We start from the raw sequence: 14,421 nt of genomic DNA, 5'->3' as shown, positions 1-14,421 counted from the left end.
CCTCATAATCAATAAATTCTCATAATAATTACAATTAACAGCATAAAAACTTGTATCATCAAAAGCAAAATATGCATTTCTTCTTTTTCCTAAGTAACTAAATTAGAAAAAAAAACAAAAACTTTTTAGTTTCTATATTATCTTTCTGCTCGCTTTTTATGGTTTAACCGTCTTAGTGACTCAGATGGTTCTTTTCTATCTTATTGTACTCTTTTTTTCACTGAACCCCGACATTATGCCTGTAACTTCAAAACCCCCTTAAATAACAAACTTTGCTCTTTGTGAAAGCCTTTCAGGTCATCCAATACATTTCGTAAAACATTTTATTATTTTGTTCTTGTGAATAATAAACCTGACTCAGTTAACCCCTTCTTGTAAAAAACGTAGTAACATACGTGAGTAAAGCGTTATGGCTTCAAAAAGCACCTTATTATTTATCTTTTTTCCTTTGCATCAGCTGGATTAAATTAAACGTTCTTAAGGTTTATATGTACAAAGTTTGCTGTTGAGACAAATTTGAAAAGCTGGATGAGAATCAAAATCACAAATATGATGCTTAAAATAAAATAACGCCACAGTTGTAATAGAAAATAAACAGTAGTGTCCCTAATAATTTAAAAAAAAACAAAACAAAACAAAACAAAAAAAACATTACGTGTATATTTTTAAAGTTTTATATAAATATGTACATGTAATAAGCTCTTGGGCAGTACAGTGGCGTAGTAGTTAGCACGCCACATGGCCAGGAAGGTCACTGGTTTGAGCCTCAGCTGCCGGGAGGTTTGAACTGGGGCTTTTCTGTGTGTAGTTTGCATGTTCTCCTCGTGTATGCGTGGGTTTTCTGGCTTCATTCTACCCACAAGACATGCATGTTAAGTTAACTGATCACTGATCACATGTTAGTTGCTTTGGACAAAATGACTGTAGAATAATACCAAAGGAATTCATAGATACTATTACCGCTGTTTTCTTGAATGACATTTTGTTTAGAACAGGGGTGCCCAAACTTTTGGTCACCAAGGGCCAAACTGAAAGTGATCCAGTGAGCCATGGGCCAAACACTTCAGCTCTCAGGATGAAACACAAGTAAATGTATGAAGTTATTTTAGTTATTGTTCAATAGCTAATACAGTTTTTTTTTTCCTTTTTGGGCAAATGAAATGTTGCAAAAAAAAAAAATCAATATGGCAAAAGAACAAAAAAGCCACAGTTAAAGGGGCAAGAAACAATAATTATGGCCGCTAAACTGCAACATGTTGACAAGAATAAACAGTGTGTGTGGAACAAGGCAAGGTGCCGACACTTAGTGGGACACATGCAGTTGGTCTGTGGACATCACCAGTCTCTCCATGTTGGGTTGCACCTGGCTCACTGACAAGGTGAGGATGTCACTGAGGTGAGTCAGTCAGGGTCCCTCTGAGTCTTGAGGTTCGTGACACTTGTTATTGTCTTTTCATCAAGCTCTGTGGGGTACTGATATAAACAACAGCTAGCAAAAGCAAAGTGCTGGCGGGCCATATTTGGCCCGCGGGCCCCACTTTTGGCACCCCTGGTTTAGAAAAACCAGAATATTTCATTAGTTCAGTGCAGCTGTTACAGCAGCATGTTAGATGCAGGTTTTATGTTTGCCCAGCAAAAGATTGTGGTGGAACAGCAAACAGATGGTTTCATGAGGATGAGTCCACTGCATCAAGCAACAGCTAACTCTGACAGTTTGCCTTTTGTTGTTGTACAGAAACCCTTGGAAATGTATGAAATGTCACAGTATTTCACATTTTGACTGCCCACTTTTTGGCAGCATATACAATCTGCCACATTTTCACACACCAACAGCAATGTAGATAAAATTATTGCGATCCTTGATGTAACTCTGAGGAAATATCAGAAAAAAAATTTGTTTTTCAGGAAACAGTACAAACAAATCCTCTTCAACTAAAACCTTAAAGAAAGAAAGATTTGTTTTCTGTCCATTATTTTTCATCAGTCCATTCTGGTCTGGTATTTTTGTTTCCAATAAAAGAAGCCCCTTTGATTTCTTCTTAAAGGTGGAGTATGTAAGATTTTCAATATTTAAAAAAAATTAACAAATAAAATAACTACAATCATAATTAGAAAGTTTTTTTGAACATGTAGGTTCCAGTCTGTCCATATTTGATGTGTTATTAAATTACAAGTTTAATTAATGACAAATGACAAAAAGCACTTTTTTTTTTTACTGGTAGGCAAAAATTTAAGAAGGGCCTTTGTCATTAATTAAACTTGTAATTTAATAACACATCAAATATGGACAGACTGGAACCTACATGTTTAAAAAAAAAACTATCTAATTATGATTGTAGTTATTTTTTTTAAGTTAATTTATTTTGAAAATATTGAAAATCTTACATACTCCACCTTTAAACAAATCATTATCTCAAGATTACCACAACTTGTTGACAGCTTATTAATATTGTCATGCATTTCATAGTGGGGCATGAAATTATCCCATTTTACACAACACAAGCCTCCGAAAAGGGGGATACCTTGAGTGTCTTTTGTATTGCCTCCATCATGCCTCCTTAGTATTTGTTTCTATCTCTGCTTGGTGAATTGTAAAACTTAAAAAGTTCTTCAAAACATTTGACAGTGAACAATTCCCAGACACAAGCTGGAGGATGAAGGACTGAAGGTACGATGAAGGAGGTATGACATCTTCCTTCACCTCAGGAAAGATTTCCATGCAAACCCTGAGTGTTTTTGTGTCGTTCTTGTAGCGTGAAATCAAACTAAACCAGTCACACAACATCACTCTGCAGAGTCTCACATCTTGAACCAAACAAGCGTTTGGTGACACCTCTCCACTAGATGACAGCAGTGCCCATAAAAGCTGATCTACCTTTTTATTTATTCATGTTCAGCATCATAACAAGCAGAATGATGGATCTGACTGCTGTATTGTGCCAAACAAATTTGCTTCGCTAAGAGGAGCTTTGTGGACATGAGTGATGATAATAACAACCATCCTATATGACACAAAGGGCTCAGGTGTTGTGTCCACCAGTCCCCCTCCAGGTCAGACCATTCCCCCAGCAGTGGGACAAGCCCTCACATACCTGAAGAAGTGCAAAACCACAAGGATGAATGTCAACATTTATTCATTTCTTAACTGCTTGTAATTAAGGGTTGCAGGGAAGCTAAAGCCTAACCCTGGCAATCACTGGGCGAGAGGCAGGTACACCCTGGACAGGTCACCAGTCCATCACTGGGACAACACAGACTAACAACCACTCACAATCACTCCTAGGGACAATTTAGAGTAACCAATTAACCCAACATGCATGTCTTTAGACGGTGGGAGGAAGTAGGAGTACCCGGAGAGAACTCATGCATACATTTATTTCATTTATTTATGTATTTATTTCGAACAAAAAAAAAAAAAAGGGCTTTGAAAAGAACAAATATTGGTTACAACAAATAAAATAAGTTTCTTAAGTTCGAAAAAGGGTTTCGGAAGAAGTTGGGCACTTATCTAGTCCAAAATCCCCTTGTCAATGACACCATAACATTTTTACAGCATGAAAAATACAGTAATACACATTAAATTCCATTACAATGAAACTTAAGTAGTAAACAGTCGTAATACACACAATAAATCACAGAATTCAACATACATTGCTTTCAAAAAATAACCTTATTTGCCTCATAACCTTTAATTATCTCATCTTTTATCATTTGTTTAAATTTTCCTATTGATTGACATGATTTTATTTCTTTACTGCAGCTGTTCCAGAGCTGAACTCCTCTTGTAGAAACACAATGGAGTTTAGCATTTATTCTCACAGCTGGTTTTTAAAAATGGATGTTCCTTTCAGGCCAAATATGTTCTCTCCTAACTGGAAAAGCTGGGGAGGACATTCAAAGTCCACACTGAAAGGTCATCCTCCCAGCTGGGGATCGCACCAGCAAGCTTGAGGCCACAGTGCTAACCACTATGCCACCGTGCAGCTCTAATGAATACATCAGTAGTGTATTTTTTGTAGTGTGAGCAGATGTCTGATTGTGAAAGACTCACCTCTAAACATCCTTCGTTCTGTACGATGGATTCCACAGAATTTTCTATTGTAATAATTGTAAATTTAATCCTTTTAAAAAGTGTTTAAACAAATTTGTGACCAAAAGTTTTTTTTTGAAGCAGCTAGGTGGGTCAGTTTAATTTATCCTGCACATTAAAACTGGAAAAAAAAACCTTTATTTTAAGATACCTAGGGGTAATTTTAGATATGTAGTTGAAACACTGTATAAAACAAATCAACATGGCTGACATGCATCCTTTAAAGCTTTAAAACTACAGACTCTGCTTTATTTGACAACTTTCAACTTGTTTTAAGCTGTAAGTTATTATCAAAAAGGAAAAAATAACTCAGTGTCAAACATCCACAGCAGGTGATTCATAGCATTTCATTTGTGTGGACGATTTCTCCAAAAATGACGGCACAACTCACACAGATCTTTTCAGGCAGCAGGTTTTTATTTGATCTTTTGCTGTTTCATAAAACATTAAGGCTTATTTAGAGTGTCAAGGCATAACTAGGGTGTGCTCACAGTTGTTCGTTCAAGCTTGTAAATACAGCAATTTGACAGCGCTTACACAAACGACAATCCTACTCAGAAACTACTAGCTGGTTGTCTGGAAAGCTACTTTTAAATGGAACGGCATTTAATACTGGTCTTCACACGGAGTAAAAATGGTCCTAAAAAGGCAAAAGGAACTTCTATCTTTTTTTAAGGCATGTAAACTTGAGGGAATGTCACCCCTTTTGTTTCTCCTCTTATTCAGAGGGTTCAGAGGGGAGCTCATTGGCCTTGGCCGGCCTTTTCGAAGAGGACCTTGAGCTGTTCCTCGGAGGTGGCCTCTTTCTGTTGCATCAGGTAGGCGTGGCCTTTGGTGAGGCCCCACCCGTCAGGTGTGGCCATGGAAGCGCAGAATGGACGTCCTGAGGCAGGCTTCAGCTTCTCCCAGTAGTCACGACGGGCCCTGCACACAGGAGGAATTAAAGAGCCCATTTTATGTACATGTTTGGAATTTCTTTAGGAAGGTTGGCTGGAAAGATATCTGGTATTTTTGGTCGGTATCGGCACTGAAATGCAATATCAGAAATTATTGGTTTCTACTTTTTTAATGATGCAACTTTTAAACAATATGTACATTTATATCAAACTCTTCAGCCACGTCTCTTCTAAATCAAAAGAAATTAATATAATATGTTATGCAGGGTGCTATTTGTTGGGGGGGGGCTTGTTGGTTGGGCTTTTGATGTCCCCCCCTCTGGTCATTCATTTTTCATCACAGAGGAGGATAGACTAATGTTCCAGTCTTTGGTCGAGGCAGTCAAAAAGCAATATAAAAAGTTGATATATAATTATATTAAGTTTATAGGTAAGGGAATTAAAAAAAAAAAAAAAAAGAATCTTTCAAATAGGCCAAAATTTTGTGGACATTATACTGACTTTCATTTTTACTTTCCAGATTTTTCTTCCAGTTTGGAATAAGGAAATCTGCGTAAAAGATAACGTGTTGCCAGTTATTTTATTTAAAAAAAAAAAAAAAAAAAGATTTTTTAAAATGTCGCCCCCTCTGATTTTTTCATAAATCGCACACTGATGTTATGTATAGATTTCTAGATACTTTAGTTTGTTTGGCACAACTCACTTTGAGAATATCACTATCGGTTGATATCTTTACTGGAAATTAAGAGTTGGACAAAGTCAATATCGAACATCCTTAGTTGGCTGTTTTTGTTTTGTTTGTTTTGTTATAAAAAGTAAAGAAAAGAAGGAAACACCTACCTAGCTCTAACCCAAGGCTTGGTGTGCATCTCCAGGCCACTACCCCAACTGCCGTGCTTCTCAGAGCCAACGGGCTGGAAGCCACGCTCAGCTGACAGCTCCTCAGCCAGGGCGCGGATGTGATACGGCTCGAATCCGCAGCAGCCACCAATGTAACGGATGCCAGCGTTGTACGCGTCACGGGCGTATTTCTGCATGTCCCATCTGGTCAGGATCCTGGGCTCCAGAGCTGCCAGAAAGCAAACATGTCAATCATTCCCCCCCATCATGCCAACGTTTAGACTGGTAAACTTTAATGTTTGAACACGCACCGAATGGGAACTCTGGCAGATCGATGAATCCCTGCCGGTTGCAGTCTGGGGTGTGGAAGGCCAGCGGCTGGCACATGTAGTGAGCCTTCAGGCCAGCCTTCTCCACTCCCTCTTTCATCAGCTTCACAGTCTTCACACAGGTCTCCGGGTCAAAATGACAATTAATGCCAACGATCTGAGCACCTGCAAAGATGGAACATGCAAATAAGACAAGGTTTTCCCAAACCTTTCTAAAAATGGATCAAAACCAGACCTGTGTTCCTGGAAGAAAAGTAACTGATCACACCAGATATATGCTTCCAGTAATGATTCACACTACCATCAGATGGCAGCAAAGTTCTGCTTTAAAGGGAGTTTAAGCTTCATCGGAGATGACTGCAATCAAAAGCCTGAAATACAAACTGGATGGATGCAGTCTGGAGGACGTACAACTGCCTTGACACAAAAATCCACATGTGGCTTGTTTTTATGTGGAGACAAACCAAAAGTCAAAACAACGACTGCTGTCGTGTCCTCCAGAAATGTGCAAACATACTGGTGAAAGCTGTAAAACATTATTAATAATTGGTAAAGTATAAACCCGATGTCTATGTTTCCAGTCAGGGATGTAATCTTACTGGTGTCTGTGCAGATGCAGTTTGTACATATGGAAACTCTTCCATGACATAAGCCATTATAATCATGCTGAATCCAACATGTTGGGGAGGATTATCTGCCTTAAACCAGATTGGACTGGTATGTGAAGCAAAATAAAAAGAATTTAAAAAGCTATGGTTGTAACAAGTCAGACAGGATTTGAATTACAAATGCTGCCTTCAGGGTCTTCACATGGGCATGGTCTTTGAAGGATCTCGGCTGTATTTTCCTGTTGTGATGGATCAAAGCTGCGAGAAAAAGCTGACAAAACTTCAAAGGATGATAAAAAAAATCAATGTTAAGAGTTGGATTAAAGGTAACAGAACCCTGTCAGAATGTGCAATAAAGTGCACAATTAGACATTTGCAGGGTTAAACAGCAAGTTGTGCCATCAGGTAACGTATAATAAGCAACATGAGATAAAGTTTTAACTTAATCCCGCAAACTAAGCTGAAAGTGAAGCAGTTTTTTTTACAAGTTTTACTGAAGTCTCCCCCGAATGACGGTTCAAACGAACTTAATGAGTTGCACCATTCAGCACGCAATGGCTTTCTTTTGCATGACTAGATCACAGCCTGCATTAGACTAGTTCAATGACCGCGACCACAAATGTTTAGCTCTGAAAATAAAGACGTACCTCATTCACTGTGAGAAAAGACGAAATGCCAGGAGCTGCATTTATCTTGTGCTTCATGAATAATCTGAAAAACTTCCATTCCCTTGAGAAACAATGTGGACTGTTGTTTGAGGGGATGTTTTTGTGTGGATGTGTGAGCTAAATCATATTTTTCAGCTGTGAGATGTTTGTTTTTTTCCACCTTTATAGGTTGAGTCTGCACTTTGTAATGTAGTTGTGGAACCTTGTGCTGTTAATTATATGAATAATTTCATTTTTGAGTATTTAACATGTAGGCATGTTAAGCGTTGAGCAGGTACCGATTGCCTCCCTTTACTCTCTATAGATTTTTTAACATTAGGATGTGACAGAGAGAAGCTTGGGAGATTGTCATACCAGCTTTGACCAGTCTGACAGCACAGTCTCCAGGGCTGACTCCGTTAAGATCTCCTTCTGGTCCAATACACAAAGATGCAGCCACAGGCTTCCCGGTGGACTTCAGAACCTGGACTGCCCACACAGCTTCTTCCACATGCTCGAAGTACTGCAGGACAGCAAAAAAAAAAAAAAAAAAGAAAAAAGAAGCATTAAGAGCTCAAATGATGACCCTGCATGAAGATGCTGTTATTCAGTTCGGTTTTATGGGACACAAATTTAAATCTCATTGCCTGACATCAAATATCGAGCAAAAACAAAAGCTTCTAAAAACAAGTACTTACTACCTCACAGTGACAGTGATATAGTCATTAGTAAAATAAAGAGAAATTTCCCTCAGGATGGGGTGAAGATGAGTCCATCCAACAAAATCGCAGAGCAACCACAAGCTCTGTTTTCTGACCGCAGTTTGTGTCTACTGCCCCCTAGCGGACTGTAACCCCTCCTACAGCACCTTTCATGAACCGTCCTCGTTGGACAATTTTAGCTCAGCCTCCAAGAGTGAAAAGATTTAACAAATAAGCTTCAGTGTGTCTGAGTGCTACACTAATGCACAAACATTTAACAACTTGGTTTATTGAGGACTCCTCAAAGATACCAGAGATATATCCCAGTTTTTCTTGCAGGAACCAAACAAAATAGTTTTTAAAAAAATAAAAAATACAAATCTACCCATTTTATGTCACTCAAGCAAAAATAATTATTACTTAATAATTCAGTAAATATTCATATAATTGAGTTAAAAAAAACTATAGGAAGAGTTGTATATTTGCTTCACTTGCAATTTTTCCAGATGGTTTTAAATTGTTTTTAAATGAGCTGTGAAAGATGAGAGTAATATGACCTGAAAGAGCATGTGGGAGGGCCTTATAGCTGCCTGGGAAAGCCTTCTAAACAATACATTGGAGCATTTCTTACTCCAAAAGGGCTGAGAAAATAAATGATGAACTATTTGTCAGTTTCTTGTGGTGTTTGAGCAGACAGAAGGTATATATGCAACACACTAAAGTTCATCCAGCAGGACAGTCAGATGTATTGGTTGCACTATGCTGCTTTCATACTTTCTCTCACAAAGCTCTTTTTCTTTCTTGCAAAGAGAGCAGAGGAGAAAAATGCTGCTTGCTGCTTGCACCACCTCTAAGGTCTGGTGGAGTTTTACTGGACATCTTGTTTGACTGGGTGGGCGGAGACTCTGCATTTAAAGGGAGGTGAAAGTATTCCTTTAATGCAACAACTTGGGGGTTAAAGGACCTGCTTGAATGCCTCCAGCTGCTGTAAGATGAGCATATCTTACATTTTTAGATAAGTCCATGCTAAACCTACTTTCTGCTGCTTCAGATTTTATTTGCCTAATGTACAATTATAAACTGCAGAAGCTTAAATCTGTTCATGAATTTACCACATACCTCTGCAATCAAGAAGTCCACGTCTTTCTTCACAAATACGTCGACCTGTTTCTTGAAGATGGCCTTAACATCATCCTCGCTCTTGCAGCTGAGGTAAGAGGGGGTCTGTGACACTCCTCCTGCCACCATCGCATCACCCTCACTGGCCACCTCCCTGGCCAGGTCACAAGCTGCCTCGTTGATCTGCTGGCCCTGCGGTTCAAAGGGGGGGAGAGGGTTCAACTTTCACTTGAGAGGAGGACAACCCAGCTTTGAGGTTTTGCGCCGCCAACATGAGACATCAGAGCAGCTGCAGACTACTCACGAGGGGTGGGGAAATTGAATCGAAAAATCGAAAATCTGGATTTTTTTTTGCTTCACAATTTTAAAATCAATTTTTATTTAAAACAAAACTAAATTCTTTTAACAAAAAATCTAATTTTTTTTTTTTACAAATAAATATAATTAAAACAATTTTTATTGTTTTTATTCGTCTTGACAAAAAATTGTTTTGTTTTTTTTAAAACAAAAAAAAAAATCACTTTTTTTTCAAATAAATAAAAAGAATCCACTATAACATTTTTTGTCATTTTTATTGTTTTTATTCATCTTTTAACTTGTCTTCTTGGGTGTTATAGCAGCAGAATAATGGTCTGTTGTATTGTGTTGTTTTTTTGCTAATTGAAATCAAGAAAAATGACGAGCAAAAAAACAGCTTTACATCTTTTTTTTTTTTTTTTTTTTTAATCTTCAAATATTCAATATCAAAGAATTGTGAGAATCGCAATTAAATCGGATCGAATCGGGACAGAAGCATATCGTCTGCTACTCACAGTGAAGCGCTGGGTTTGGCCCCTGTTCTCCAGCTTGTCATCGCTGGCATAGAAAGTGAAGGTCTGCATGACATTAGCTCCAGCTCTCAGGAACTCCCTGTGCAGCTGCCGCACTGCAAAGACAAGCTGGCCATGTCAGCACGTGATCTTTTTACAGCCTGTCATTCAACTGCATTTAGAGCTTAGAGGCATAAAAAGAGAGGGGGTTGTACCCGCTTCAGGGTGCTCTGCGGCAGCCTCGGGTGTCCACGGCCCTGCCTTGACGTAGCCCCTCTTCTCCAGGGCGATGACGAAGCCTCCGTCCCCGATGACCACCTCTCCTCCATCCAGGCGCTCCAGAATATTCTGCGGAAAGTTCAAGGCGTGCGCATAAAGTTCTGCCACTCTTTGAGTTTTTTTTTTTTTTTTTTTTTTAAAGAAAGTACACACACATTTCAAAAGGGATTAGATGTAATCAGCAAAGAGTTGAAGCGCAAAAAGGAAGCATGGCTTTTTGGTTTTCCTTCTCAACGCGCGCTCTTACCTTCTTCGCTGGTGCCATGATCTTTGCAGCAGGGACGGCCCACTCTTCTCAGCCACACCGTTTGGAAAGGGACCTGTGAAGGCATCCATGCTGCATTTATAATCTAAGAAGGGAGCGGAGCCCCTGATGTCACTGCAAGAACCGCCTGCTTCTTTCCCTATATAGATCATCTTTCTTACACCCTCTTCTCCTGCAAAGTTGCGCAACCTATTGTCCGCAAACCTCAGGATTTCACTGTGGTTGTGCACTTATTGACTGGATATTGTGCCCCTTTGTTTTTGGATTTTATAAATCAAAATGAATATATGATTTTTGACACTGTGTAGCATGTAAGAGTAAGCAGCCACAATGCTGACTGGTTATAATAATAGTTAAAATGACAAAACTGGTGGAGAAGAAAGCACACATCCTTTCATAGGGTGTATTTACATGAAATGGTCATTACTCTGCAGTCTGTTTGGTTTGATTTTATCCACTGACACAAAGCCAAATAATGTGTTTTGATCTCTTCACAGAAACATCAAGAATCTCTTTATTCTGCGAATCCTTGAAAAATTAACAGTGGGATGACGTCTGAGCTGATTCAATAATGGTATTAGTCTGCAAGACGTGTGGTGTTGAATTTAAGTAATTTAACACTAGAAATAAAAAAGCAGGACTGGTTTCAAAGAACGCACGGTATTGCTATTTGAAAACACACAATTTTATTTGCAGTGTTCATAAAGTTGGACTTCTGGAGCATCGTTTAATATGGCAGAGTAACTGTCTTAGATGTGATTGAGGACTTTTTAACCTTTTCTAAAGGAAAAAATAAATCCCAAAAAGCAAAATAAGATGAATTTAAGTTCACTTGTTTTGGAAATGGTGTTACAGAGGATGAGCCTATCCTCAGTCGCAGGTAAGAGCTGATCAATGTATCAGTCTACATGGATAAATCGATATGAACCAAGACATCGATCCAGAATGCAAACATTGTTTAAAAATCAATACAAAAACCATTTATCAAACACTTTTAATTTTGAAAATGGGTCTATTTAGCTCATTGTTTTTCGTTTTTTTACTAGTCTTGTCTTTGTTATAAGAAAATATCGGACAAGAATAAACATGATAAATGTCATTGTGATTTTGATATGAACCAACATGACCATGTTCAGTTACCTGTGATACGGTTTCAGGTGGATCCTAAATAAAATCAAATCAAAATCCGATTCTGACTGATTTGAGATATCAGCAAACGTCGATCAAATAATTATAATGTTTTGTGATCAAAGTTGTGATTTTCACTCCGATTGGCTGATAGTTATCATCATCTGATGTGAATTGTGTGTAAGTGTAATGCAGTTACTTGAGTCTGTTATGTAATAAATTATTAACAACAGGGACAGAGCAGATTAGAACCATTTATGCAACAATTCAATTCTGACCCACAAAGATAATGTAAGAAACAGATGGTGCCAAGCTGGGCCAAAATGGCCATTTTGGAGACTCACCTGGACTGAAACCATTTTGTTCTGCTTCACTTCATCACAGTTAGCATTGCAGAGGTGAAATGTTGTATTTATTTAGTAGAAGTTCATCGCTACCTTACATATAACTCCAGTCTTTAGACCTCTGAACTGTTTGCAAACCAAATGGTTTAAGGCCAAAATACCCTCGCCATCTTCTGGCTGCGTAGGGAGCAACCAGATCCTTCAGGTCATCAGGGTCAAGTCTACTTTCTGTTCCCAGAGTCAGAACTAAACATGGAGGCGGCGTTCAGTTTTTATTCTCCTCATGCGTGGAACAAACAGGTGTGCTGAAATATCAGCTGTTTTAAATCAAGCTTTAAAGCTTTTCTATTTGCAGCTTCCCTTTATCAAATCAATTCATTCCTCACACGGTAACTGTTGTCTTGCAGTCTATCTGTCTTTTTTCCATTTGAGCCTTTTCTGTTGTATTTTTGCTCCTTTAAAGTTTGTTTTAATGCCTTTGTAAAAGTTTCTTTTGTAATTCTGTTAATGTTTCGTGCAAAAGCACTTTGAGTGGTCTTGTACATGGAAATGTGCCGCACAAACAGACCTGCTTCGCCTGGCATCAGGAATGCTCACTTTCATTCTGCATTTCTTTAGACGAGCCTGAACCTTTCATTTATTTTTGTTCTCATTAATTCTTCACCTAATATTTACACATCCTAACAACGTCTCCTTTACAATGAGTCCAGAAGTATTTAAATGGACCTTGTTGTTGCATTGTGGGTGTGCAATTTTTGAACAGAAGCCCAAAAATCAGGTCAGGGCTTCAAAGAGTTGACGTAAAGAGGATGCAGAGACACAAAACAATAAAGTTGGAAACATTTGATGCTTATTGTTGTTTATTTAAATGCAGAAGTGACAGTAAATAAAACATCTAGACAATAAGAAAAGGAATAAAAGGATTTCTGTGGGATGCAACAACAGATGTTTGCAGTTTGGATAAATCTACTGATCACATGAGTGTTTTGGCTTTAAAGTTTCACCAAACTGCGCTGAGTGGGACAGAAATCTTTTCTACAAGGCGGTCTCTTATTGAATGCAGAAGTATCAATGTGAGAAACATATACTCCACTGATCAGTAAAGCAGTTGGCAGTTGATGTCTTTGGTGCAAACCTTTAGCTTCTGGATGTGGTATTTCACGATGACAAGCATGCTTTGTTACCACGAGGCTGCAGCAGGGGGAGGATTTGTATGTTTGCGTGTACTAAAGTGGAACAACTTTTCTTCCTCCAAAATAAGAACATGGCCAGTCTGTCCCTAATATCACGTCACACATTTGTGAAGCTGAACTATGTCTACAGTGTCCTTCAACTAAATAATAATCCTTTCATGCACACTTGATGGATTTTTTTCTTCTCTTTTAGGGTTTTATATAAAACTATTGTGTTATGAAATTAAAAGCAGTAGATGTAAAAGAAGTGTGTGTAAAATGGGGATGAGAAACACACAGCAAAGACAACATTTATATACTTTTGCTTGCATTTTCAGGGTATATCATTCCTCACCTGCCCTCTAGTGGTCTTCAAATAGCCATTTTATAGGTTAGGTAAGACGAGTTTCTGATCTAATTTAAAACATTTTCATGAAGAAAAAAATGAAGATAAAATAACATTTTTGGTGTTTGGACACAGTTTTAGAAACATGGGTCTGTAAATAACTTCAACTTGTGCTCAGATGGAAGGTGGGCACACTTAAAAAGGTGTAAGAAAATAGATGAATGAATGACCAAAGTATAAAAGTACTACGATCATGTGATGAGGGCCTACTGCAGTGATTTGAGACAAAAGAAGGAGTCATGGCAACCAGTGGTATGTTAGACCGAGGAGCCCAAAGTAAAACAAGGAAAAGCCAAATGGAAACTTTGCCAGGGAGTGAAGTGGGATGAAATGTTTACATGTGTAAACATTTGTATGATGCTGATAGGGAGGTGTGCATACTGATTTCTGACTTGCATCAATATCATGCTTTACAAAAGCTAAACGCAATAAAAAAAAAGTAAGTTCACTAAAATGCAACAAACATTTCATCTAATTTGTTGACTTTTAAGAAAGACAAGAGAAAAGGAAATTCATCTCATTTTTATTAACTGAAATCAACTCAACTTTATTTATAAAGCCCTTTAAAACAACTAGAGTTGAAACAAAGTGCTGTACACAAAACAGAATAAAACAGTTCAAATGCAAATAAATAACACAATAAAACAACAGGTCATACTATGATAAAGCAATAAAACAAACTGAATAAATAGTAAGTAAAAACCAATAATAAAAATAAATACTTTGTTGTATTTAAAAATGCAAATGAATCTCTACAACAAACTAAAAAAAGCTGTTAGAGGTAAAGA

General features: G+C 38.0%; 1 protein-coding gene across 1 annotated transcript; it reads right to left on the bottom strand.

The window, feature by feature from the left end:
* Nucleotides 1-4,486: 4,486 nt before the first annotated feature.
* bhmt (betaine-homocysteine methyltransferase) lies at nt 4,487-10,673 on the bottom strand. The gene is made up of 8 exons (XM_079256469.1): nt 10,566-10,673; nt 10,255-10,387; nt 10,043-10,155; nt 9,231-9,422; nt 7,786-7,933; nt 6,138-6,320; nt 5,827-6,055; nt 4,487-5,014 (listed from the first exon to the last, which is right to left on the bottom strand). The coding sequence occupies exons 1-8, from the start codon at nt 10,581-10,583 to the stop codon at nt 4,834-4,836; spliced, it is 1,197 nt and encodes a 398-aa protein (XP_079112595.1). The 5' UTR covers nt 10,584-10,673; the 3' UTR covers nt 4,487-4,833.
* Nucleotides 10,674-14,421: the final 3,748 nt, after the last annotated feature.

The sequence above is a fragment of the Telmatherina bonti genome (assembly GCF_933228915.1).
Source record: "Telmatherina bonti genome assembly, chromosome: 17".
NCBI lineage: Eukaryota > Metazoa > Chordata > Actinopteri > Atheriniformes > Telmatherinidae > Telmatherina > Telmatherina bonti.
The sequence above is the reverse complement of the archived record's forward strand: the minus strand, read 5'-3'. Positions and strand labels throughout refer to the sequence as shown.

Coding starts and splice junctions, on each gene's coding strand:
- bhmt (XM_079256469.1), bottom strand. Junction 7,934..9,230: donor TGGACTTCTTGATTGCAGAG/GTATGTGGTAAA, acceptor GCTGTCCTGCAG/TACTTCGAGCATGTGGAAGA. Junction 6,321..7,785: donor TGTCAGACTGGTCAAAGCTG/GTATGACAATCT, acceptor CCATCTTTGCAG/GTGCTCAGATCGTTGGCATT.